Source organism: Leptidea sinapis, chromosome 6, assembly GCF_905404315.1.
Source record: "Leptidea sinapis chromosome 6, ilLepSina1.1, whole genome shotgun sequence".
NCBI lineage: Eukaryota > Metazoa > Arthropoda > Insecta > Lepidoptera > Pieridae > Leptidea > Leptidea sinapis.
This window is the reverse complement of record NC_066270.1, coordinates 5,816,792-5,842,477: the sequence shown is the minus strand read 5'-3', so window position 1 is coordinate 5,842,477 and position 25,686 is coordinate 5,816,792. Positions and strand designations below refer to the sequence as shown.

The 25,686-nt window shown below is 44.4% G+C and overlaps 1 protein-coding gene across 9 annotated transcripts in view; it reads right to left on the bottom strand.

Moving 5' to 3' along the window:
* LOC126964783 (DNA-directed RNA polymerase III subunit RPC1) overlaps nt 1-25,686 on the bottom strand; it is a 54,983-nt gene that overhangs the window by 5,660 nt on the left and 23,637 nt on the right. For 5 of the 9 annotated variants that reach the window (XM_050808029.1, XM_050808028.1, XM_050808031.1 and 2 more), the window contains 5 exons: nt 22,173-22,277; nt 19,024-19,213; nt 15,782-16,000; nt 14,550-14,668; nt 2,833-3,045 (listed from right to left, as the gene is read on the bottom strand). In XM_050808029.1, coding sequence (XP_050663986.1) covers nt 2,833-3,045; nt 14,550-14,668; nt 15,782-16,000; nt 19,024-19,213; nt 22,173-22,277 — 846 coding nt within the window. Of the gene's footprint in view, nt 1-2,832; nt 3,046-6,395; nt 6,696-8,717; nt 8,919-9,564; nt 9,659-13,693; nt 13,907-14,549; nt 14,669-15,781; nt 16,001-19,023; nt 19,214-22,172; nt 22,278-25,686 lie in introns of those variants that run through there. The other 4 variants (XM_050808026.1, XM_050808034.1, XM_050808032.1 and 1 more) reach the window with 3 other exon arrangements.

Sequence of the window (25,686 nt, the reverse complement as noted above, 5' to 3'; positions counted from 1 at the left end):
CTATAACCATTACAGAGCCGGTCCGAGTAACCATTTTAACCATTGTAACCAATTAATAGTAGAGATCCGCGTACTCACAAGTAGAACCATTAATTAAAGTTATTTAACGTGTTATAGATTAATTTAGTACCTTAAGTAAATAATTAATATTTTTACCATAAAACCAATCTATCCCTAAGTGCACCCCTTATCAGTAAGTGAAGTAATATGGAGGCACTACCTGATGTGCCCGGAGTCGTCCTGCACTATGACCGCCCGCGACACCTTGGGCAGCCCCTGGACCATCAAGTCGGGCAGCTGCCGCGTACACACACACCGCCCACTCGCTCACTACCTGATGTGCCCGGAGTCGTCCTGCGCTATGACCGCCCGCGACACCTTGGGCAGCCCCTGGACCACCACGTCGGGCAGCTGCCGCGTACACACACACCGCCCACTCGCTCACTACCTGATGTGCCCGGAGTCGTCCTGCGCTATGACCGCCCGCGACACCTTGGGCAGCCCCTGGACCACCACGTCGGGCAGCTGCCGCGTACACACACACCGCCCACTCGCTCACTACCTGATGTGCCTGGAGTCGTCCTGCGCTATGACCGCCCGCGACACCTTGGGAAGCCCCTGGACCACCACGTCGGGCAGCTGCCGCGTACACACACACCGCCCACTCGCTCACTACCTGATGTGCCCGGAGTCGTCCTGCGCTATGACCGCCCGCGACACCTTGGGAAGCCCCTGGACCACCACGTCGGGCAGCTGCCGCGTACACACACACCGCCCACTCGCTCACTACCTGATGTGCCCGGAGTCGTCCTGCGCTATGACCGCCCGCGACACCTTGGGCAGCCCCTGGACCACCACGTCGGGCAGCTGCCGCGTACACACACACCGCCCACTCGCTCACTACCTGGTGTGCCCGGAGTCGTCCTGCGCTATGACCGCCCGCGACACCTTGGGCAGCCCCTGGACCATCATGTCGGGCAGCTGCCGCGTACACACACACCGCCCACTCGCTCACTACCTGATGTGCCCGGAGTCGTCCTGCGCTATGACCGCCCGCGACACCTTGGGCAGCCCCTGGACCACCACGTCGGGCAGCTGCCGCGTACACACACACCGCCCACTCGCTCACTACCTGATGTGCCCGGAGTCGTCCTGCGCTATGACCACCTGCGACACCTTGGGCAGCCCCTGGACCACCACGTCGGGCAGCTGCCGCGTACACACACACCGCCCACTCGCTCACTACCTGATGTGCCCGGAGTCGTCCTGCGCAATGACCGCCCGCGACACCTTGGGCAGCCCCTGGACCACCACGTCGGGCAGCTGCCGCGTACACACACCGCCCACTCGCTCACTACCTGATGTGCCCGGAGTCAACCTGCGCTATGACCGCCCGCGACACCTTGGGCAGCCCCTGGACCACCACGTCGGGCAGCTGCCGCGTACACACACACCGCCCACTCGCTCACTACCTGATGTGCCCGGAGTCGTCCTGCGCTATGACCGCCCGCGACACCTTGGGCAGCCCCTGGACCATCATGTCGGGCAGCTGCCGCGTACACACACACCGCCCACTCGCTCACTACCTGATGTGCCCGGAGTCGTCCTGCGCTATGACCGCCCGCGACACCTTGGGCAGCCCCTGGACCACCACGTCGGGCAGCTGCCGCGTACACACACACCGCCCACTCGCTCACTACCTGATGTGCCCGGAGTCGTCCTGCGCTATGACCGCCTGCGACACCTTGGGCAGCCCCTGGACCACCACGTCGGGCAGCTGCCGCGTACACACACCGCCCACTCGCTCACTACCTGATGTGCCCGGAGTCGTCCTGCGCTATGACCGCCCGCGACACCTTGGGCAGCCCCTGGACCACCACGTCGGGCAGCTGCCGCGTACACACACACCGCCCACTCGCTCACTACCTGATGTGCCCGGAGTCGTCCTGCGCTATGACCGCCCGCGACACCATGGGCAGCCCCTGGACCACCACGTCGGGCAGCTGCCGCGTACACACACACCGCCCACTCGCTCACTACCTGATGTGCCCGGAGTCGTCCTGCGCAATGACCGCCCGCGACACCTTGGGCAGCCCCTGGACCACCACGTCGGGCAGCTGCCGCGTACACACACCGCCCACTCGCTCACTACCTGATGTGCCCGGAGTCGTCCTGCGCTATGACCGCCCGCGACACCTTGGGCAGCCCCTGGACCACCACGTCGGGCAGCTGCCGCGTACACACACACCGCCCACTCGCTCACTACCTGATGTGCCCGGAGTCGACCTGCGCTATGACCGCCCGCGACACCTTGGGCAGCCCCTGGACCACCACGTCGGGCAGCTGCCGCGTACACACACACCGCCCACTCGCTCACTACCTGATGTGCCCGGAGTCGTCCTGCGCTATGACCGCCCGCGACACCTTGGGCAGCCCCTGGACCACCACGTCGGGCAGCTGGTACACACACACCGCCCACTCGCTCACTACCTGATGTGCCCGGAGTCGTCCTGCGCTATGACCGCCCGCGACACCTTGGGCAGCTCCTGGACCACCACGTCGGGCAGCTGCCGCGTACACACACACCGCCCACTCGCTCACTACCTGATGTGCCCGGAGTCGGTCTGCGCTATGACCGCCCGCGACACCTTGGGCAGCCCCTGGACCACCACGTCGGGCAGCTGCCGCGTACACACACACCGCCCACTCGCTCACTACCTGATGTGCCCGGAGTCGGTCTGCGCTATGACCGCCCGCGACACCTTGGGCAGCCCCTGGACCACCACGTCGGGCAGCTGCCGCGTACACACACACCGCCCACTCGCTCACTACCTGATGTGCCCGGAGTCGTCCTGCGCTATGACCGCCCGCGACACCTTGGGCAGCCCCTGGACCACCACGTCGGGCAGCTGCCGCGCCAGCTGCTGCAGCGCCAGGTTGAGCCAGCCGCCGCCGCTCTTGCCTCGCGCCGCATACACACGTACGGCCCACTCGCTCACTACCTCGATGTTGCTCGGCTTTATCTTCAGCTTCGATGTGCAAATGCTGGAAACATTTTTATGAAAAACATTTTATATTATAAATAGTGCAATTCACGAAGACGCGCCCCACCAAATTTTGGTTGAGCGCATCGCGGGTGCGAGGAGTTTGCTCCGAGCGGTTCCATGCACACGAGTAGTGCGAAAATCCAAAATCGTCACGAAAGTTGCTCTACTTTATGTTTTTTAAATGTCTTTTTTTATGTTTATATTATTTTATGTCTGTAATTACCATTATAAAATGCTAATATTATCGTATATTAACTAATAATCACATAAAATATCCACACCTAAAAATAAAAAACATAACCCTATCCTTGTAGTCGGTTAAAAATTATAAAATTGAAGTAGAGCATCTTTCACTTTGACCATGACACTCTCTCCTGATTAGTTTATTCATTGTAGTGTGCGTGTGTAAAGAAAACACTCAACATTGACGGAAGCTTGCACACATATAATAACCTTTCCCACACAAACGTTTTTTAAAAATTATTTTAAATTTCGTAACACATTTGTTTTGTACATTTTCTGGGATCATATTGTAGAAGCATATACATCGCCCAACAAAAGACTTACTAACTCGACCCAACCGAGTAGTAGGCATTACAAGTTTATGTTTGTTCCTCGTGTTAACATTATGAATGTCACAGTTTCTAGAAAATTCCTTAATGTGCTTATGAACATACAGAACATTATCAAAAATGTATTGAGAAGCAACAGTCAAAATATTTACCTATTTATTTAAATTTTTCTCTTAATGATTCTTTAGGACCTAGGTTATAAATCGCGCGAATAGCCCTCTTCTGCAGCACAAAGATGGTATTAATATCGGCCGCACTGCCCCATAACAATATACCATAGGACATAATACTATGAAAATAACTAAAGTATACTAATCTTGCCGTATCTATGTTAGTTAACCGTCTAATTTTCTTAACCGCATATGCTGCAGAACTAAGCCCATTCGCCAATCCTTCAATATCGGGGCCCCACTGCAATTTGGAGTCAAGAGTAATGCCAAGAAATACAGCAGATTCCACTGGTTTTACCACCTCTCCATTTAATAAAATATTCGCATCTACATTTTTGACATTTGGCGCGGTGAATTTAATATATTTGGTTTTATGACTATTTAACAATAAGTTATTGGCGCTAAACCAGTACACGATGTCAGATAGAGCATTGTTTACTTCGTCATATAAAACTTGGCCTCGTTTCACTTTGAATATAAGTGAAGTGTCATCCGCAAACAATACCACCTTGTGTTTTTTTTCTACAAGGTTAGGTAGATCATTTATATAAATTAGGAAGAGGAAGGGTCCAAGAATAGACCCTTGTGGTACCGAGAGGAGTCCCAGGAGATCTCCTGCCATTCACCTCGACCCTCTGAATCCTATTATTTAAATATGAGATCAGAAGATCGAGTGCAGATCCTTTTATACCATAATGACCAGCGTTGAATGTTGAACACAATCAAAAGCCTTAGATAAATCACAGAAGATACCAAGTGCATTCTGTAATTCTTCCCGGGCCTCAATAATATTCCTGATGAGTTCAACACCTGCATCCGTAGTCGAACGCAGATATACTCACGTGATCAGTCATATGCTCCACGTTACAGCCTCACAGCAAGGCCGAGCGTACTCTACTAATGCGTCGCGGGGTCGATCACTATTCATTCAATTTTAATCAATGAGCGACATTGCCATCGGATGATCGAGGATCGACGCGAGTTTACACAAGCGCGCGCTCGCTGGCCGGTTTCCTGCGATAGCATTAGTTTTAGAGCGAGATAGAACACTGAATATTATTCTCAATTCTTATTGAATGAAACGTTTAACTATTGGTCAAAATGTAAGCTTTAGTATTGGTGTGTATTTTCTAAACTTGTAAATATTTTTTAAGTAACAATTGTAATTGGTTAGCTAGTTTTAAGGATTTTGTATATATATCGTGTAACTGAAGTAAAATATATCTTCCACATATTCCTCACAGTCTTCATACTACTCAAGCAGTTGTTTTATTTAATCTCCAAACGCTCAGTCACTAAAAATCAATCTATAGCCGTGATGTGCGTATAATATATAAAATACATAACTTATATGCTCATAAAAATATTAATAATACATAATGGGATCGAACTTTTAGTTTGTATTGTTGCCAATATTTCTAAAACTGCAATCATTTTAATATTTATGTACCTAAATTCTGAACAGTAGTGCCAAATTTCATCTTTTAAAAGTAAATTAGTTAATGGAACCTTTAATAAAACAAAAAATATTTAACAATAGTAGTTACTCAATGGGTTACCAAGGGGCTGCTGAAAATCAGCGCTGTGTTGGTATTATACCAACGTAGCATGACGCTGAGTCAGTTCCTTTTAATAACAATAACTGCTACACAGTACTTTTAAATTAAGATAATTCCTATAATATTATACATATACTTGTTTTTTTTTGTCATTTGTATTATTTCATGTTATTAGTTCTTATTTTTTTTTTATTTCTGTAAGTTCTTTTTTACTTTTATTATTCTGTGTGGTTTGTGTTTGTTATTAATAAAGTTTTCATTCATTCATGTGTTCGGCTATGTCTGTCTGTGAAATCTCATATTGTTTTGATACATGATCCAGATTTTGATGTAAGGCTAGTAACTCAGCCTGAAGAGAGGTCACACTTTCCTTATAGTCTTTTTTGATCTATACATGTCAACTTTGGGCGAAGTACAACAGGCGTGCCATCAACAACATCAATGATGCGTATCGTATCTTGATGAAGTTGCCTCGGTACTGTAGCGCGTCGGCCATGTTCGCCGAGGCCAGAGTACCGAATTTCTTTGCGATCATGAGATCGCGTATCGCAACATTCTGGGGCCGATTACGAGAATCCAAGAATGAGATCCTGAGTAGCGTACTCAGGATCCGGCCGGGTGTCGGGATTGCTCAATTAACATGCATTGGCGTTCAGTGCACCAGGAGGCTAATAGGAAATAAATAGACCTGAATACAAAATTGTATTTTAATTTATTTAATTTTAAATTTAATTGTATTATATTATTTTACTTTAAACATATATTATTGTAATTTTAACTGGGTGCATACCTTTTAATAAAGATAGATATTATATTATTATTACTGTGTTTCAGAAGATCGGCTAGATTATACAATACACGGCCTATTACAAAAACGCGCGTATATGAAGCAGTAATAGCGCCGTAGCTGTGAAATTACTGGTCAAATGAGACTTAAAATTTTATGTCTCAAGGTGACGAGCGCAATAATTGTAGGGCCGCTTAGAATTTTTGGGTTTGGGTTGTCCTGCTCGTCTCGTCCCTTATTTTCATAAATAAAAACACAAATACAATAAAAATAATTTATTCCCAAATGGACGTGTGAAAGTCTGGTCTGTCGAAGAGCAGTTGCCTGGCGGCGCAAGGCGGCGGGTCAGTGGTGCCAGTGGTCCCAGCGGTCCCAGTGGTCCCAGCGGTCCCAGTGGTCCCAGTGGTGCCAGTGGTCTGCTCGTGCCGGTGCAGCAGCTGCATCACGCCCGTGCCGATGTTGGCGGGCACGCCCAGGATGATGCACTCGGACACGCCCTCGATGCTGTCCCGCTGCCCGTAGTACGCTGCGTCGAACAAGTGGTCCGCTGTCTTCTCGAACTGTACGACATTCAAAAGATATTTGATAATGAACGTAGTAATAAAAAAAATGGATATTATAAGACGTAGACAATTTGTTCTTTTCATATATTGTTATTCACTTATGGGATTAATTAAAGGACTTGTCCATAAGTAGTCTTTTATATTTTTTACCTTTTTAAACTTTATAATTGAAAGTTTTTTAGATTTCGGCTTTATTTAGGTGTTTATTTCAATTGTGGAACTCGGCCTCTCGGGTTCCGCCTGAGCACTCTTCCACTGAGCTAACCGTTCAAAGTCAAAGTTCTTTATTTGCCAGAAACATTCACAAGTACAGCTGTTACAAATTTAACAGCAGGTACATGTTTCGTCTTGACAGACATGCAAATATTTTTGTGGTTTCACTTCACAATATTATAAACCTAACACAATCAATAATTACTGCTACATTTAATTTAATCAACGTAAAGCCTACTAAAAGACCCTGCAATACACATTTACAATAATAAATGAAATGCTAAGAGATAATGTAGTAGAAATAATCACAACAAAATATAATATTATTGGAAAAATAGTATTGGTGCCCGTTACCGCTTCGTTTGATAATATTCATTTATTGAGTAAAAACAATATTTTTTAATAGTGTTAATAATTTAAATCTATTTAACACTGCCTCCTCTCTTATTTCTTTTGGTAATTTATTAAATATTTCTACACACATAGCATGACAGTTTTTTGGTACAAAGTGGTTCTAATGTGGGGTACTCGAAGTCTCGTAGGATCACGCAACGGGAACAAAGAACAGTCACTCATCCGAGTGAATAGATTTGAATTTTTCTTAACAAATAAGCTAGCCTCTAGTACGTAAATTTCAGTTACAGTCAGTATGTTTAAATTTAAAAATGGAAGTCTGCAGCTATCGAAGGACCCTATATCAGCTACAGCTATTATACATCTCTTTTGAGCCAGTAATATTTTATTTATATTTGTGGAGTTTTCCCATAGTAAGATACCATACCTAATTATAGATGCTATATAGCCATGATAGGCAACGATTGCAACTTCTTTTGATATAGTCTTTCTTTTTCGCATAAGAGCAAAGACAAATTTTTGTATCCTTTCAACTAGTGATCGTGTTCGAGTAACGTATGGTTCATAAATCTTGGCATGTCTTGTTCAACTCTCAGGTTTTGACTCCATTCATTTTACAGTTATAACCTGCTCAACCCCTATTATATGCATATGAGGAAATTGACTTGAGATATCGCTCTTTCAAATCTGAACAATGTGTTATTTTAAAGTGATATTCATAACTCCCGAGAGGTCGCGGGTTCGAGTCCCGCATCGTTCATAAATTTTGGTTACAAATTTTATTTAATTATAAGACATGTTAAATAATCAATATTTGATTTTTAAATTATACAGTTTATTTAATTTTATGTTTATTCACCTTTATGTAATTATTGTTATCTATTAATTATTTAATAATAATACAGCTTTTTTACTATAACAGAGCAATCATTCATTTTCTTCCCCATTCTTAACATAAGCAGCTTAAAGAATCGGTGGTACCGTTAAAAGGAAAAAGACTGCTAGCCTACATCACACTCACGTTGATACAAGGTTCCTTCCCTGTATCAATTTGCGGGGGGTTGTATACCTTCTTTCGCTGTAAGAGTTGTCATGAAAGGTGAGAAGCATTTACTTGGTGGGCCTACACTATTTTTTTATATTCGACTGTACGGTTTATTTGTTACTGAATATAGAGTATGAAGAGATTGTCGCATATATATAGTGGCAGGCTCCTTTGCACCGGACGCCGGCTAGATTATGGAATGTGTAAGCATTAATGTATTTCGGTCTGAAGGGCACCATAAACAATAAATGAGACCTGACATCTTATGTCTCAGGGTGACAAGCGCAGTTGCAGTGCCGCTCATAATTTTTGAGTTTTTCAATAGTCTTGAGCGGCACTGCATTGTAATGGCATCAGCTGAACGTCCTGCTCGTCTCGTCCCTTATTTTCATGAAAAAAATACTGACACTGGCCAGGTTGAGCACGGAGTCCTTCATCCGCGCCAGGCCGTAGCGAGTGATGCCCAGCACCTCACCGCGCGCGCACATCTGGGCCGACAGCAGCGCCACGTGGCGCCGGTCCACCGCCATGCCGTGGCCCGCCATCACCCCCTGGATCTCGCTGATGATGGTGGACACGGCCGCCTCGATGCCCAGGGTATGGTACACCTGCAATCGCACATCGGAGTTCAAGAAACATGGCCACCAAAAAGAGATGTGGAAGTAATTGGCACAGTAAGCTAAGCATAATAATTATATTGACACTCTCTTGCACAAAGTATCTTGCCCCAAACTAGGCGTAGCCTGTACTATGGGTGCAAGACAATGATATATTTAATACAATATACTTAAACATACAAAAATACAAATATTCCACAGCTGAATATCTAAATGATCAGACAGCTTGGGACTAGATTGTGATTATTTTATAGCGATAGAAATGACTGTACCATATTGTATATTTTTATTGAAAAAAGCGCAAAAAAAGAATGCTGGGAGAGTTTTTGCGCCGCTTCTTCTATCTCAGAGCGCCATTTGTTTCCGAAGCGGTAGTAGTATCTAGTATATTAGAAATGACATATAAAAGAATTCTAAAGGAATAAATTTTGAGAAAATAAATGCCTTTTATGCCTAATAAACATCGATGACTCGGAAACAAACATTCATATTCATCAACCCGGGGTCGGTAGTCAGGGTCAGTAACCACTGGGCTATAGGGGTCGTCATAAGGCACAAATTCTGCCTCACATGGAGTACCATTTCTCGACTCTCCAGTCCCAGTAACAGTATCCTTTATATCAATATGTACACAAACCTCTAAAATATTATTGGAGGTAGTTTTGGTGCCGTCGACGCCGTATGTTGCCATCACGTCGCGGAGGCCATCCCCTTCCACACACAGCTTGTACCTGTGACAACATTCAAAGGAATGTTCATTGATAGACAACACTCAATTGTATGTTTATCTGTATAAGAGTTATAATTCCTTCAGAGTTCGTCAACTTCACACACCTATGAAATACCTTCACAGGTATGTAGGACTTATGTTATATTATGTTTTCTTTCAGAGTAACATGGTTTAATAAAAGTACACTTGAAGTCAAAAACAAAGCAAGTCCCGGATGGGGCAACGACCCCAGCCTTTGCGCTATCGATACAAACACTCACACAGCCACAACATTTTTTAACATATTATCAATTCTCTTGTTGAGCCTTTTAATTTATATACTATTTACTAGTGGACCCGACAGACGTTGTCCTGTACACATATCTTAAATTTGAAAAATCGGTCCAGCCCTTAGGAGGAGTTCATAACATACACATGAGCAGGAGAATTATATTATATGGACGGAATTGAAAATCTAAACCAATCTCAAATTCACTTGAACACACAAAAAAAAAGATCAAAATCGGTCCAGCCGTTTAGGGGGTAGTTCAATAGTGAATCTTAACCATTCTCGAATCCACCTGAAGACCCACACACATCTGAAATTCACTGGAACAACCAAGGAAGGAACGATAATAAGTAGCCATAAGCCATCTAGTATAAATTACGCATCGAATGGTGGTAGTTTCATGTCGATACGATCAGTCGTTAAGGTTTGAAAGAGTCTCAAACAAAGACCATTTTCATTATATATGTATAGAATTATCTATACATATTAATGTAATACATATTAATATACATATTAATGTAATCCCTATTTTTGTTATTAATATTTTTAGTGTCCTTTGATGTCGAAGCATTTGTATCTTAAGTACGTTGTAAGTACCATATACCTACCTTATAAGGCTACTGGAAACCCAAGCGCTTGTAGTTATTTTGGTCAACAGATCAGCCTAGTTATTCAACACGGAAATCCTGCCAGTATTCTTGGTACACTTCTCCGTAATGATAGTTATAATTTAATGTAGTATTGTAAATATAGAGTATGAGATTTGTTTTGTTTGAATAAATGTACTATTCGTATTTATTGATTAAAAATTAATTTTACGCGGATATTGCGTGGGATTGAGCCTGCGTGTCACGTATTTTTTATTATGAAAATAGAGACGAGCAGGACATTCAGCTGATGGTAATTGATACGCCCTGCCCACTACAATGCAGTGCCGCTCAGGTATGTTGAAAACCTCAAGAATTCTGCGCGGCAGTACAATTGCGCTCATCACCTTGGGGACGTAAAATATTAAGTCTCATTTCATTTCATCCCCATGTCACGAAGTCCTGTCTGAAGGCTGTCCTAGTTTGGGGGTCGAGGGTAATTTTAGGTAAAGCAAAATTGTATTTTTTTTTTGCAACAAATAAAGATTTATTATTATTATTTGCCCAGTGATTTCACTAGCTACGGCGCCATTCAGACCAAAACACAGTAATATTTACACATTTCTGCATCACGGCAGAAAAAGGCGCCGTTGTGTTACCCATAACCTAGCCGACATCCTGTACAAAGTCGCTTCCCACTGGTAAAATCTGTAAAAGAGCCAATTGCTTCGCGTTGTATACAGAGGTCGCTTTGTTGTTTGTCTTGTTTTGTTTGCATTTATCACAGATTGTTTCAAATAGGCATTTGACCTAATTCCTGCATCGCACCACTCACAAAAAAATTTCATCCTGGTAGTTTCAGATAGACGAAGTGGTAACTGGCACCAATCTTATTCTAGGGTTTTAGGTATGATTATTTATAGGTTTATTATTGATAAATGTTAGTTTATAAGTTTTAGCAGTGGGAATTGGTAAAAGTAAGTATTTGAAGTAAATCCATCGAACACCATTATATTACAAATATTGCTTAGTAGATAAATTAATTATCTATAATCATGTGTTGCCTTCAGTAAGGCTGTACGCGGGTAACAATAGATCGGGCCGGTTCCACTTACTATTAACCATTCGTCTATACCAATTACAGGACCGGCCCGAGTAACCATTTTAACCATTGTAACCAACAGTAGAGATCCGCGTACTTGTGAGTAGTAGTAGTAGAACCATTAATTATAGTTATTTAACGTGTTATAGATTAATTTAGTACCTTAAGTAAATAATTAATATTTTTACCATAAAACCAATCTATATATATATATATATCCCTAAGTGCACCCCTTATCAGTAAGTGAAGTAGCAGCGGGCAGTACGTCGGGCAGCTGGTACACACACACCGCCCACTCGCTCACTACCTGATGTGCCCGGAGTCGTCCTGCGCTATGACCGCCCGCAACACCTTGGGCAGCCCCTGGACCACCACGTCGGGCAGCTGGTACACACACACCGCCCACTCGCTCACTACCTGATGTGCCCGGAGTCGTCCTGCGCTATGACCGCCCGCAACACCTTGGGCAGCCCCTGGACCACCACGTCGGGCAGCTGGTACACACACACCGCCCACTCGCTCACTACCTGATGTGCCCGGAGTCGTCCTGCGCTATGACCGCCCGCAACACCTTGGGCAGCCCCTGGACCACCACGTCGGGCAGCTGGTACACACACACCGCCCAATTGCTCACTACCTGATGTGCCCGGAGTCGTCCTGCGCTATGACCGCCCGCAACACCTTGGGCAGCCCCTGGACCACCACGTCGGGCAGCTGGTACACACACACCGCCCACTCGCTCACTACATGATGTGCCCGGAGTCGTCCTGCGCTATGACCGCCTGCGACACCTTGGGCAGCCCCTGGACCACCACGTCGGGCCGCTGGTACACACACACCGCCCACTCGCTCACTACCTGATGTGCCCGGAGTCGTCCTGCGCTATGACCGCCCGCAACACCTTGGGCAGCCCCTGGACCACCACGTCGGGCAGCTGGTACACACACACCGCCCACTCGCTCACTACCTGATGTGCCCGGAGTCGTCCTGCGCTATGACCGCCCGCAACACCTTGGGCAGCCCCTGGACCACCACGTCGGGCAGCTGGTACACACACACCGCCCACTCGCTCACTACCTGATGTGCCCGGAGTCGTCCTGCGCTATGACCGCCCGCAACACCTTGGGCAGCCCCTGGACCACCACGTCGGGCAGCTGGTACACACACACCGCCCACTCGCTCACTACCTGATGTGCCCGGAGTCGTCCTGCGCTATGACCGCCCGCAACACCTTGGGCAGCCCCTGGACCACCACGTCGGGCAGCTGGTACACACACACCGCCCACTCGCTCACTACCTGATGTGCCCGGAGTCGTCCTGCGCTATGACCGCCCGCAACACCTTGGGCAGCCCCTGGACCACCACGCCGGGCAGCTGGTACACACACACCGCCCACTCGCTCACTACCTGATGTGCCCGGAGTCGTCCTGCGCTATGACCGCCCGCGACACCTTGGGCAGCCCCTAGACCACCACGTTGGGCAGCTGCCGCGTACACACACACCGCCCCCTCGCTCACCACCTGATGTGCCCGGAGTCGTCCTGCGCTATGACCGCTCGCGACACCTTGGGCAGCCTCTGGACCACCAGGTCGGGCAGCTGGTACACACCCACCGCCCACTCGCTCACTACCTGATGTGCCCGGAGTCGTCCTGCGCTATGACCGCCCGCAACACCTTGGGCAGCCCCTGGACCACCACGTCGGGCAGCTGGTACACACACACCGCCCACTCGCTCACTACCTGATGTGCCCAGAGTCGTCCTGCGCTATGACCGCCCGCAACACCTTGGGCAGCCCCTGGACCACCACGTCGGGCAGCTGGTACACACACACCGCCCACTCGCTCACTACCTGATGTGCCCGGAGTCGTCCTGCGCTATGACCGCCCGCGACACCTTGGGCAGCCCCTAGACCACCACGTTGGGCAGCTGCCGCGTACACACACACCGCCCCCTCGCTCACCACCTGATGTGCCCGGAGTCGTCCTGCGCTATGACCGCTCGCGACACCTTGGGCAGCCTCTGGACCACCACGTCGGGCAGCTGCCGCGTACACACACACCGCCCACTCGCTCACTACCTGATGTGCCCGGAGTCGTCCTGCGCTATGACCGCCCGCGACACCTTGGGCAGCCCCTGGACCACCACGTCGGGCAGCTGCCGCGCCAGCTGCTGCAGCGCCAGGTTGAGCCAGCCGCCGCCGCTCTTGCCTCGCGCCGCATACACACGTACGGCCCACTCGCTCACTACCTCGATGTTGCTCGGCTTTATCTTCAGCTTCGATGTGCAAATGCTGGAAACATTTTTATGAAATACATTTTATATTATAAATAGTGCAATTCACGAAGACGCGCCCCACCGTATACATCTACACCCACATCAATATATTCGATGATAAGTTTATAGTAAATAAATTTTGAAATGTGTTCTGGAATATTCAAATATTTGAAAATCGGCACTATTGGTCAATTTGTGCACCAAGCACGCCATAATCAAATCAAAATCACTTTCATTCACGTAGGTCACGGAAATATCACGTAAGAAAGTCAAAAATATTGTTTTCTTATTAAATTTATCGCCACTTCGTAAAGGGTTGAGCTAATTAGAAGAAGTGGCAAGAAACCCACTACCACTCTTTTGAATAAATATTTACACCTTCATAGTTTTACAAATCATTTCAATTACAATATAATATGTAGATGAATTGAAGGCGTTTAGTGTTCTCCTAAGTTGGCTACTCTTAACAATATGTTTAATAATAATATTCTGTGGGTTACTTTTTCAATGTATTTTTTTTAATTCTTATATAGAGATCTAAACTATCATATAAGAATATAATATGTGCCTTTTCATTATTGTCTTGACCACTATTTCACCGTGAATTTTATATCATTCTTTCATTCAGACATTGTGAGGGAAAAACAGAACGAACTTACGAATATACGATAGAATGCACGTTGACCTCCAGACACAACAGGCGTATCCGTTCGGCATCCAGGCGGACCAGCAGGAAGCAGGAATTAGGCAAGTACACCTCCTCTATGTACGTCGTTATCTGCAACCACACCACAACATTCAACTTTAAATCAGGACTTAACATATTTTATACGCCAGCTCCACTTAAATACTATATTTTGTCAAAGAACTTTTACGCTCTTTATCGAGCCGAGGAACTGTACTATGTTCAGAAGAGTTGAGAAGAAAGATCCGTATTTGTTTCTTTTTTTATGGATCTTTTTCCATGAGTCATCGTCCCTGTGCAGTAGCGGAATGGCTGGCTGGCAGAAGTTTACTTGGACAGCTTTGGCTAGTGTCCAGACCGCACGAGTTCCCGAGGGCAGGCGTGCAATCTCTCGCCAATTCTGCCAATGTGATTTGACTTCGCGGCAGCAATAACTATTTTGAGGAACCTGGAGGCATGATTGTAGTGGGTTTTTTAAGTTCGCTGGAATTCTCATCCTTAGATACCAACGCAGTCATCCAAGCCTGATATCACTCCTGCTTTCGGCGAGAGGCCATTTTGCAGGATCGGTCAAAGGTTTCTGGTTGTGACCTGACGCCGATAGGTTGAAGGAGGATGGAATGAAGAGTTCCATACCTTGTAGTACCACATCAGCAACATCATCAGCAGCGGCATCTGGATTATTCAGCGAAAACAGATCTGCCTCCACGGATAGGATGCAACAAAATACCGCATCTCATCCCACTCTGTTTGTGTGAAAGCGTCGCTGTGTTAGGCGCGTGATCGGCACGGTGCTCCGAATCAGGCAGTGGTCCGAAAACCCGAGAGGAGGGTCAACAGAAACTAGGTGGCCGTCCGGATGTGAGGTCAACAAAAGGTCCAACTGTATATGATCTTCCGCGTCTGGGTTTCGCGTTGGCTCAATAACCAGTTGTTTCAGACCATATGCTAAGGCGAAGTCATGAACAGATCTCCCTGCATGATCGATGGTACGTGAGCCTAGCCATTTTGCGCAGTGGACGTTAAAATTGTCAAAAAACACGATCTTTGCAGTTGGGATCTATCTGCTCCAACACAGAAACAGTAGCCATTTGGAGCCAGTAGCCACAAAATTTCATACAAATTGGTTCAGCCGTTTCGGAGGAGGTTGGGTAACAAACACCGCGACACGAGAATTTTATATATTAGATTATGTTGGGACAATACCTCTCCTAATGTTGTTTTCTCGATCCGTCCTTTGACCCTCCTGGCGAACTCCTGGTCATGCGGCTGTACCAACTCGGCGGTGATGATTGGCGTGGAGATGTTCTTCGATGCGTTGATGATCTCCTTGACGCGCGGCACGCCCTGCGTGATGTTCATGGAAGCCACGCCCGCGAAGTGGAACGTCTTCAGAGTCATTTGAGTACCCGGCTCGCCGATACTCTAAAAAAAAAATTATTGACTATTTTTGAAAAAATACTGACCAGTCTGAATCATATTTCTAAATTTTAAAATTTTTTTTTCATGCGCTAGTACAATCTTCTCTCTTGAGAGAATTGTCTTTTTCCCGTGCCTACGCATTACAACCTCGTGATAATCTCTCAGTTACTTACCTTAGTAAGCATTGCAACAGCACGCACTAGTGGGAAGCTCCTTTGCACAGGATGCCAGCTAGATCATGGGTATCACAACGGCGCCTATTTCTGCCGTGAAGCAGTAATGTAAACATTTCTTTTTATATGAGGGGCAAACGGGCAAGAGGCTCACGGGATGGGGAGAGGTGAGGCAACCGCCCATGGACATCCGCAACAACAGGTGTGTCAAGAAATGCGTTGCCGGCCTTTAAGGTGGGAGTATGCTTTTTTCTTGAAGGTCCCTAAGTCGTATCTGTTCGGGAAGACCGCTTCCGGTAGTTGATTCCACAAAGTGGCTGTGCGAGGCAAGAAATTTCGAACAAAACGCGCGGTTGTGGAATGCCAGACGTCTACGTGATGCGGATGGTACTTTGCACGTAATGTCCGATGGTGGAATTCGGCCACTGGAATCAACCCTAACAGGTCTTCTGAGCACTCCCCGTGATAAATAAGGTAGAAGATGCAGAGAGAACCCACATCTCTACGCAATGCTAGAGAATCAAGCCCATCGGAGATGACTTGATCGTCGATGATTCGAGCCGCTCTTCGTTGTATGCGGTCAAATGGAAGAAGCTGTGTGTGCCATGTGAGGCCGAATTTGCGCCTTATAAAGTTGCAGGAGGTGGCTTTTGGTGAAGAACTGTCTCGCCTTACTGAGTACACCAAGTTTTTTAGAGGCCAGTTTGGCCTTCTCTTTCAAGTGACCACGGAACTGAACGTCGCTCGATATATCGACGCTAAGTATGCCAATCTCGAATCGAGGGAATACGACAAAGGGAGACTTTTTAGTGGTGAACGCACAAACATGTGTCTTCATAGGGTTGAATTGGACTAAATTATGTCGGCCCCATTCCGAGACTTTGCAAAGCATAGTCTCGATTTCAGACACAAGTTTGTTCCGGTTCTCGTCGACGCTATCCCGGGACATGTTGGCACGGCCGGTGTAGGAAGCATACCCTGTGCTGTCGTCTGCATAGCAATGAATATTGCTGATTTGCAGCATATCATTGATATGCAGAAGAAACAGCGCAGGGGATAGCACGCAGCCTTGCGGGACACCAGCGTTTATGGGTTTTAAGTCGGAGCATGCACCGTTGATAACAACCTTGATGCTCCGATCAGCCAAAAACTAGTGACCCATTTGCACAACTTCTCGGGAAGCCCATAGGATGGCAGTTTCGCTATAAGCGCTTTATGCCACACCCGATCGAAGGCCTTCGCTATGTCCAAACTCACCGCCAACGCCTCTCCCTTCGACTCAACCGCTTGCGCCCATTTATGGGTGAGGTATGCAAGAAGATCACCAGCTGAGCGACCCTGACGGAAACCGTACTGGCAGTCGCTGATCAGCTGGTGCACCTCTAGGTATCCCAAGAGCTGGCGGTTGATGATCGACTCCATTACTTTGGAGTAAAATGGAGGTAATGGCAATGGGGCGGTAGTTGGACGGATCTGAGCGTACACCTTTCTTAGGGATCGGGTGCACTAAAGCCGCCTTCCATAATTTCGGGACTACACCTGATGAGTAGGAGAGCCGGAAAAGACGGGTAAGGACCGGCGCCAGTTCCGGAGCACATGTCCGCAGCACTATCGGGGGAATGCCATCGGGCCCGCTCGATTTGTGAATGTCCAAGGTGAGAAGCGCGAGAAGCTTAAGCACGGCACTATACCGGATTTTTACCTCCGGCATATATGAATCGCACCGCGGAATATGCGGTGGTGGTGCACCTTGGTCATCCAGAGTCGAGTTGGACGCGAAGAGGGAGCCCAGGAGATCAGCTTTCTCTTTCGCGTCATGGGCCAGCGAGTCATCATCCCTGTGCAGTGGCGGAATGGCTGGCTGGCAGAAGTTTCCTTGGACAGCCTTGGCGAGCGACCAGAACGCACGAGTACCCGAGGGAAGGCGTGCAAGTCTCTCGCCAATTCTGCCAATGTGCTTCGACTTCGCGTCAGCAATAACTCTTTTGAAGGACCTGGATGATTGAAGTGTTTTTTAAGTTCGCTGGAATTCACATCCTTAGATACCACCCCGCATTGACCCAAGCCTGATAGCACTCCTGCTTTCGGCGAGAGGCGATTTTGCAGGAGCGGTCAAACCATGGTTGGGACCTGCCACCGATAGGCAGAGAGGAGGATGGAATGAAGAGTTCCATACCTTGCAGTACCACATCAGCATCAGCGTCAGCAGCGGCATCTGGATCTCCCAGCGAAAAACAGATCTGCCTCCACGGGTAGGATGAAAAAAAGCACCGCATCTTGTCCCACTCTGCTGACCTATAGTGCCACACGCGGCGACATCCTAAGAAGCGGGGTCGTGTTAGGCGCGTGATCGGCACGGTGCTCCGGATCAGGCAGTGGTCCGACGATCCCAGAGGAGGGTCAACGGAAACTAGGTAGCCGTCCGGATGTCAGGTTAACAGAAGGTCCAACAGTGATGGTGTATGATCTTGCACATCTGGGATTCGCGTTAGCGCAATAACCAGTTGCGTCAGACCATATACTAAGGCGAAGTCGTGAACAGATCTCCCTGCATGATCGGTGGTACTTGAGCCTAGTCATTCGGCGTGGTGGGCGTTAAAATCGCCAAGAAACAAGACTCTGCAGTGGGGATCTGCTCCAACACGGAATCTGTAGCCATTTGGATGTGTTCGAGGAGCCGGTCAGTCTCTGCGTTACTGCTATGGGACCTATACAGGCATGCGTAGATTCGCGGATGGTCATCGAAGCCTACACGCAGCCAGATGATGGATAGGTCCTGTCCCGTCCTGCAGCCGCCGCACCTTGTCCGCTATCGACTGCAGGAATGTTCTGGAAACATTATTACAAGTGTACCTGCGCCGCCAGCGCGCCCACGGCCGTGCCGGGCTCTATAATGCTGCGCTGGTACTTGTCGTGGCACACGCGCACGAACCGCACCAGCTGCGTGAGCGTCAGCCGCTCCAGCTGCCGCGCCACGGGCCCGCAGCTGGCGTACCGCGCACGCAGCCGCCGCACCTTGTCCGCTATCGACTGCAGGAATGTTCTGGAAACATTACTACATGGTTCACCAAGGGGAGAAAATAAGCGATTCCTATAATCTCGCACACTTAATAGTCACGCCAGACCAAATGTAACGGAGATCGGAGAAAACAGTTATTATTATGGGCCAATCGTTACTGTTCTAACATTTTTAAATACGGTGGCTCATAGGAAAAACGTACTTGGACAATACTTAAAGATCACAATCTGATCTACAACTTTGTAAAAGTGTAGACTAAAACAACACCCTAACAATAGTCAACTAGAAAAAGATTTTAAAACAAAAAGAGACAACCTAGCACAATTAATAAGAAAGACAAAAGAAAAATATTACTACGGAGAATTCTCAAAATTCACAAATAACCCGAAAAAAATGTGGAAATTAATCAATACCCTTTCTAATAACAAAACTGTTAATAGTTGTGCTCCTCCAAACCTAACCTCTGAAAACGGCACTGTTACTACGGACCCAATAGAGGTATGCGAAATTTTTAACAATTTCTTTGCAAATATAGGGACAAATTTGGCCAACAAAATACCCAAACAGTTTCATAATAGTAACACATACACACTACCCATAGTTAACCACAACACCAAACATCATAATTTGTCTCAATTTACTCCGTGTACTATAAATGAGGTTTCCAAAATTATAGACAACTTAGATCCCAACACGAGTACAGGACTGGATGGTATAAGTACCAAAGCCATAAAATGTATCAAAAATCTTATAATAAATAAATTAACAAAATGTCTAAATCAACTTTTGGCTGAAGGTATCTTTCCGGACAGTCTAAAAGTTGCTAGAGTTACCCCACTGTACAAAGCAGGCAATAAATCTAACCCTGGGAACTACCGACCAGTTTCAGTTCTACCGACATTCTCAAAAATTTTTGAAAAAATCATATATAACAGATTAGAGAAATACCTAACTGAGATAAACTTTATATATGATAAACAGTACGGTTTCCGGCCAAAATCAAATACAGTTGGTGCCACCATTGATCTAGTAACCACAATAAAAACCAAAATAGATCAGAGGGAAGTGGCAATAGGAGTCTTTATTGATCTCAAAAAGGCTTTTGACACCGTCAGCCACACCCTGCTCCTAGAAAAACTGCAACACATCGGTATAATAGAAACCGCACACAAAATCCTAGAGTCATACTTAAAAAGTCGGTACCAGATTGTAAAAATTGGAGCTCATCAAAGCAAATCCAAGCTGCTGACATGCGGGGTTCCTCAGGGATCCCTTCTAGCACCTTTATTATTCCTGGTGTACGTAAATAACATACATCAAGCAGGTTTGCAGGGTCATCTTACCCTTTATGCAGACGATACATGTCTATTTTACTTCGGCAAAAACTTAGAAGAACTAATGGGAAATGCACAAGATGATTTAAATATACTGCAAAAGTGGTTTCAATGTAACCTTTTAACTATCAATGCCTCCAAAACATCATATATGATATTTAGTGCTAAAAATAAAAAACTACCTAACATTCCTAATCTTACCATCAACGGAGAAGTATTGCAAAAGACTTTTGAAGAAAAATACCTTGGATTGACACTCAATAAACACTTAACATGGAAATCACACCTAATAAATATAAAAAACAAACTTTCATCTCTAGTAGGCTCTCTGCACAAAATAGTTCGGTGTATTCCAAAACAAGCTCGACTTTTGATATATAATGCCCTAGTTAAGCCACACTTACTCTACCTCATTGAAATATGGGGTAATGCAGGTAAGACTAATATAAAACCAATCCAAACGCTACAAAACCGAATAATAAAAATTTTACATAATTATGACTACTCAACTCCTACAGAAACTATTTACAAAGAAACGAAACTATTGAACATTACTCAACTTTACAACTACTACACATGCATACTTATATATAAGATAACTCATAGACTCATTCACTCAAATACAACATTCACAACAAAACACAATACCAACAAATATGTTTTACGTCACGCCAGACACCTTGTATTACCTAGTATTAGAACCAACTATGGTAAAAATAATATAACATTTGCAGGAGCACAGCTATACAATAAGCTTCCGAAAACTGTAAGAGAAGCGACTTCGCTCAACATCTTCAAAAAAAGGCTGCTATATCATTTACAAAGCAATGAATAAAAACATCTTATCATAATAACAATAAACTATATCTTGTAACTTGGACCACCGCCTTAAAAAACCGGAAAGCAGCAATGAGCAAATTCGCCTCTCACTCACTGATTTTATGTTCTCATGTAAGTGACGACAGTCTTAATGAGAAATTAAAGTTCTTTAAACCGAACTTTTGTCTAGGCTAATTTTATGATAAAACTCACCGACTTGCTGAAAATTGCATTTTTGTGAAGTCTGACGAGTAAATTTTTTCCAGGTATCGGACCGATATTTTGAACAATCTTACCAATTTTCAGCTGGGTGAGAATTTTGATGACGTATGATTTTAAATGTATCTAGTAGTAATGGCCATGATTAAGTTCGACGTAGTATCAAAGTGAAAAATATACTCGTCGCTATCTTGAATCACCCGCAAACCGCTTGGAATTACGTCGAAATTTCTGTTTTAATAATTTTAACAATATAAAATACATTTTTATTTTTTTTAACTTCTATTGTTTACCGGCATTGTCGCATATCAGACCGGATATAAGATATGCGAGTTATTGAATGCCCTATTGCTATGGAATAAAATTGTTACTAAAAATGCAGTCAACTCAAAAACGTCCCAAAGCGGTACATATTAGGTGTTCATTCAACCCAGATGAAAATTATTAGACATTTCATTGCAATAAGACGTGAGTGACAATGACAAATCTGGGATAACCACGTTTTTTAAAGATTTCATTTTCAGGATCGGTTTTTCTCCGCAAAACCACCAAGCAATAAATTTCATCTCAAAAAGAACATTTTGAAGTCAGATCGTGTACTGAGTACTCACAGTAATTCAGTTTTGAACTCCTGCGGGCAATTCTTGAAATCGTCTAATGCGAGGGTCTCTTCGGCAGCCAGCATGATGCCATCGCCGTCCAATGGTTCTTCATCTCTATTCAAAAACAAATTATGTGATATATGTATCTATATTTCTCTATCTATCTATCTTTTATTATCTATCTATCTATTCTATCGTTTATAATTTATACTCTTATTACAAACATTTTTAAGTTTTTGTCGAAGTTATGAAGTGTGATACTTGTAAAAAGATTTAAATGACGGAGTACAGTGTGCGGGATGCAAGCGTAATTTCGATTATAGCTGTGCGGGTATATCGGAGACCGGGTACCGCAAACTTGGACCAGAGCGTCGAGCTGCATGGAGGTGCACATATTGCAAAGGTGGAAGCTCGCCTAAGCCCACTCAACTGGACAGTATGCAAGAACAACTAAACAATATTATGGTTAAACTGGCACCGTTGTCCTCTTTAGCGGTGGATATTAAGTCCATCAGAGATGACGTTAATAACTTAAAGGACTCATTAGAACTGGCACACCAATTGATCGGTGACTTCTCTGGAACTATCAAGGGCTTGGAGTCCAGAATAGTGAACGTTGAGAGTGTGGTTCGTGAGGTTCCAACATTAAAGGAGGAGGTGGTTAGACTTACAAAGGAGCTACATGATCGTGATCAGTTTGCAAGGGCGAATAACGTGGAGATACGGGGCATACCACTTAAGAGAAACGAAAATTTATACATTATAGCGGAAAAGATTGGCCTGTTGTGCAACATACCTTTGGAAAGAAGTGAAATCAACTATATCGCACGTTTACCGACCCGGTCACCCAACACTGAGAAACCGATCTTAATTGCGTTTAATAACCGGTATAAGAAAGAAGAGCTTATCGCCTCAGCTCGTAAACTAAAAGCAAACAAGCTGTCGGATCTTGGTTACAAAGACAATCCAGGTAACTTCTACCTTAACGACCACTTGACTCCATTTTATAAAAATCTGCTCAGTAAAGCAAAATTGTTAGCAAAGGAGAAGAACTTTCGTTATATATGGGTTAGACATTGTAAGAATATGGCCCGAAAGTCCGATACATCTCCCGTGTTTTTTATCAAAGAAGAAAAGGATTTAGGGAAAATTATATAATAATTAATATCGTATTTCTTTATAATAACTTTATGTATTTAGTATTACACTTATTAATTTGTTTTTTCTTTACGATATTTAGTACACACTTATATTTCACTGCAAGAAGCTTGAAAAATGCATACAGATCCGATGTCCTTTGTTCTTGTTATCGCAAGACCGGTCGAAGTGATGTGTGCAGACGGATCCGGCACGTAAGTCAATCAAGTAACACGCATTTATCACACCGTTTCGCTGTACACAAGCAACGGCTTTATGGCACATTTTTGCGAGCGCTTTGCATAGTTCGGGACTATTATCGCTTGCATCTTACTTAGATAGTGCTGTTCTTTATATTATAATAATTAAATTTGTGCGTACTTTTGAATTACCAATTAACTATCTTTGTATAATAGTGATTAACTTCTACATCTTTGCATTATTCAAATACATTTTTGTTATTTTATATTTTCTCAGATATATTATATGCTTAAATATTTGCATTCATCAATATTTTATCCCATTTTCAAGACGTATTCTGAATATTGACTGTGAATTGTCGTTTGTAAATTTCTTAAAGGACGTGTATTGCTCAATAATACCTTTGCTTACCCCTATTGCTTATTTTATTATCATAATTTTTTTATTGGAAACTGTAGTCACTAATGTTATAAAATGTTCTTTAAAGGGTGTAGGTTTCTTAAGCTTAGATGTAATAATTGTGCTTCAGATTATTAATTTCAAATGGCTATTAATAATTTAAAAATTTATTATCAGAACACAAGGGGGCTTCGAACTAAAACAAGTGCTTTTAAACGGAACCTTCTTTTAAGTAATTATGATGTCGTACTTATTACGGAAACTTGGTTGTTAGAGAGTATTAGCGATAGCGAATTATTTGATGATCGCTATACAGTATGGAGACGAGACAGAAATTACTCAGCTACTAAGGAATTATACGGAGGAGGTGTTTTAATTGCAGTTCGCTGTGAATTAACAGCTGTCGTTCAGCCTGAATGGAATTCATCTGCCGAAGACTTGTGGGTCACGGTGATGATAAAATCTAAGAGTGGTATGACCAAAATACATTTCTGTGTACTTTATTTATGTGATGAACATCTTGGCTACAATTTTAATTCTCAGCTATCAAATTTTACAGATAAACTATCCTTAGTGGTTGATATCTGTCCAGATGACATTTTTACTATTGCGGGGGACTTCAATATGAAAGATATCCAATGGACTACGTACCATAATGATGATCACCCCGAGCCCACAGGTATTAAGGGAGACGCGCAAATATATTTTTTTGATATTTTACTAGAAGCAAGCTTGCGGCAGTTCAATTGTTCTTATAATATCAACAACCGAGTACTAGATTGGATTCTAAGTAATAATACCTTATCCGTTAAAACCTGTCTAGACCCCTTAGTACCGGAAGATGCTCATCACAAGTCTCTCTTTATATCATTAACTCCTAGTGAAACTGATTTACTTAAGGTTAGCCCTAGGTTTAAATATCTGTACCGATCAGGTGATTATGTAAATATCAATTCGTCACTTAGAGAGATCGATTGGGATGTATGTCTAAATTGTGGGACCTTGGATGAAGCTGTGGACTGTTTCTATAATCACTTATATAACTTAATTAATAACTATATACCGAAAAAATATATTAATGCGAAATCTTTTCCACCGTGGTACACTATACCTCTGAAAAAAATACTTAAAGAAAAATTTAAATATATAAATAAATATTACACATATGGCAATACCGATGATTATGTTTCCTTTTCTATTCTACGGAAAAGAGCTAAGGAATTAGAGGATGAATGTCATAGGAATTACATTAAAACTATGGAAACTTCTATTGCTGAAAAACCTTAACTATTTTGGTCCTACGTAAAATCAAATAAAAAAGGCTCCAATTCCCTACCATTCACATTAACATTAGAGGGTCATGTAGCTGATACAGGTGTTAAAATATGTAATCTCTTTTCTCAATACTTTCAGTCGTTGATCTTACAAAAGGATCGGGACCAGATCATATCGACCCATTATTTATATCCTCTTGTTCCAATAGCCTTGTTAAACCATTGACAATACTCTTTATCAGATCAATTAATGAAGGTATAGTACCTAAAATTTGGAAATCCGCTTTCGTTACTCCTGTATACAAAAATGGAAATAAAAATGACATTAAAAATTACAGGCCTTTCTCCAAGCTATGTATATTTGCCAAAATCTTTGAACGTATTATTCACACTCAGGTTTACAGCTCTCTAAAATCTACGTTCATACCTGAACAACATGGTTTCATGCAGAATCGGTCGACCACCACTAATCTGTTATCATTTATTGATTACACGACTGCAGGTATGGACGG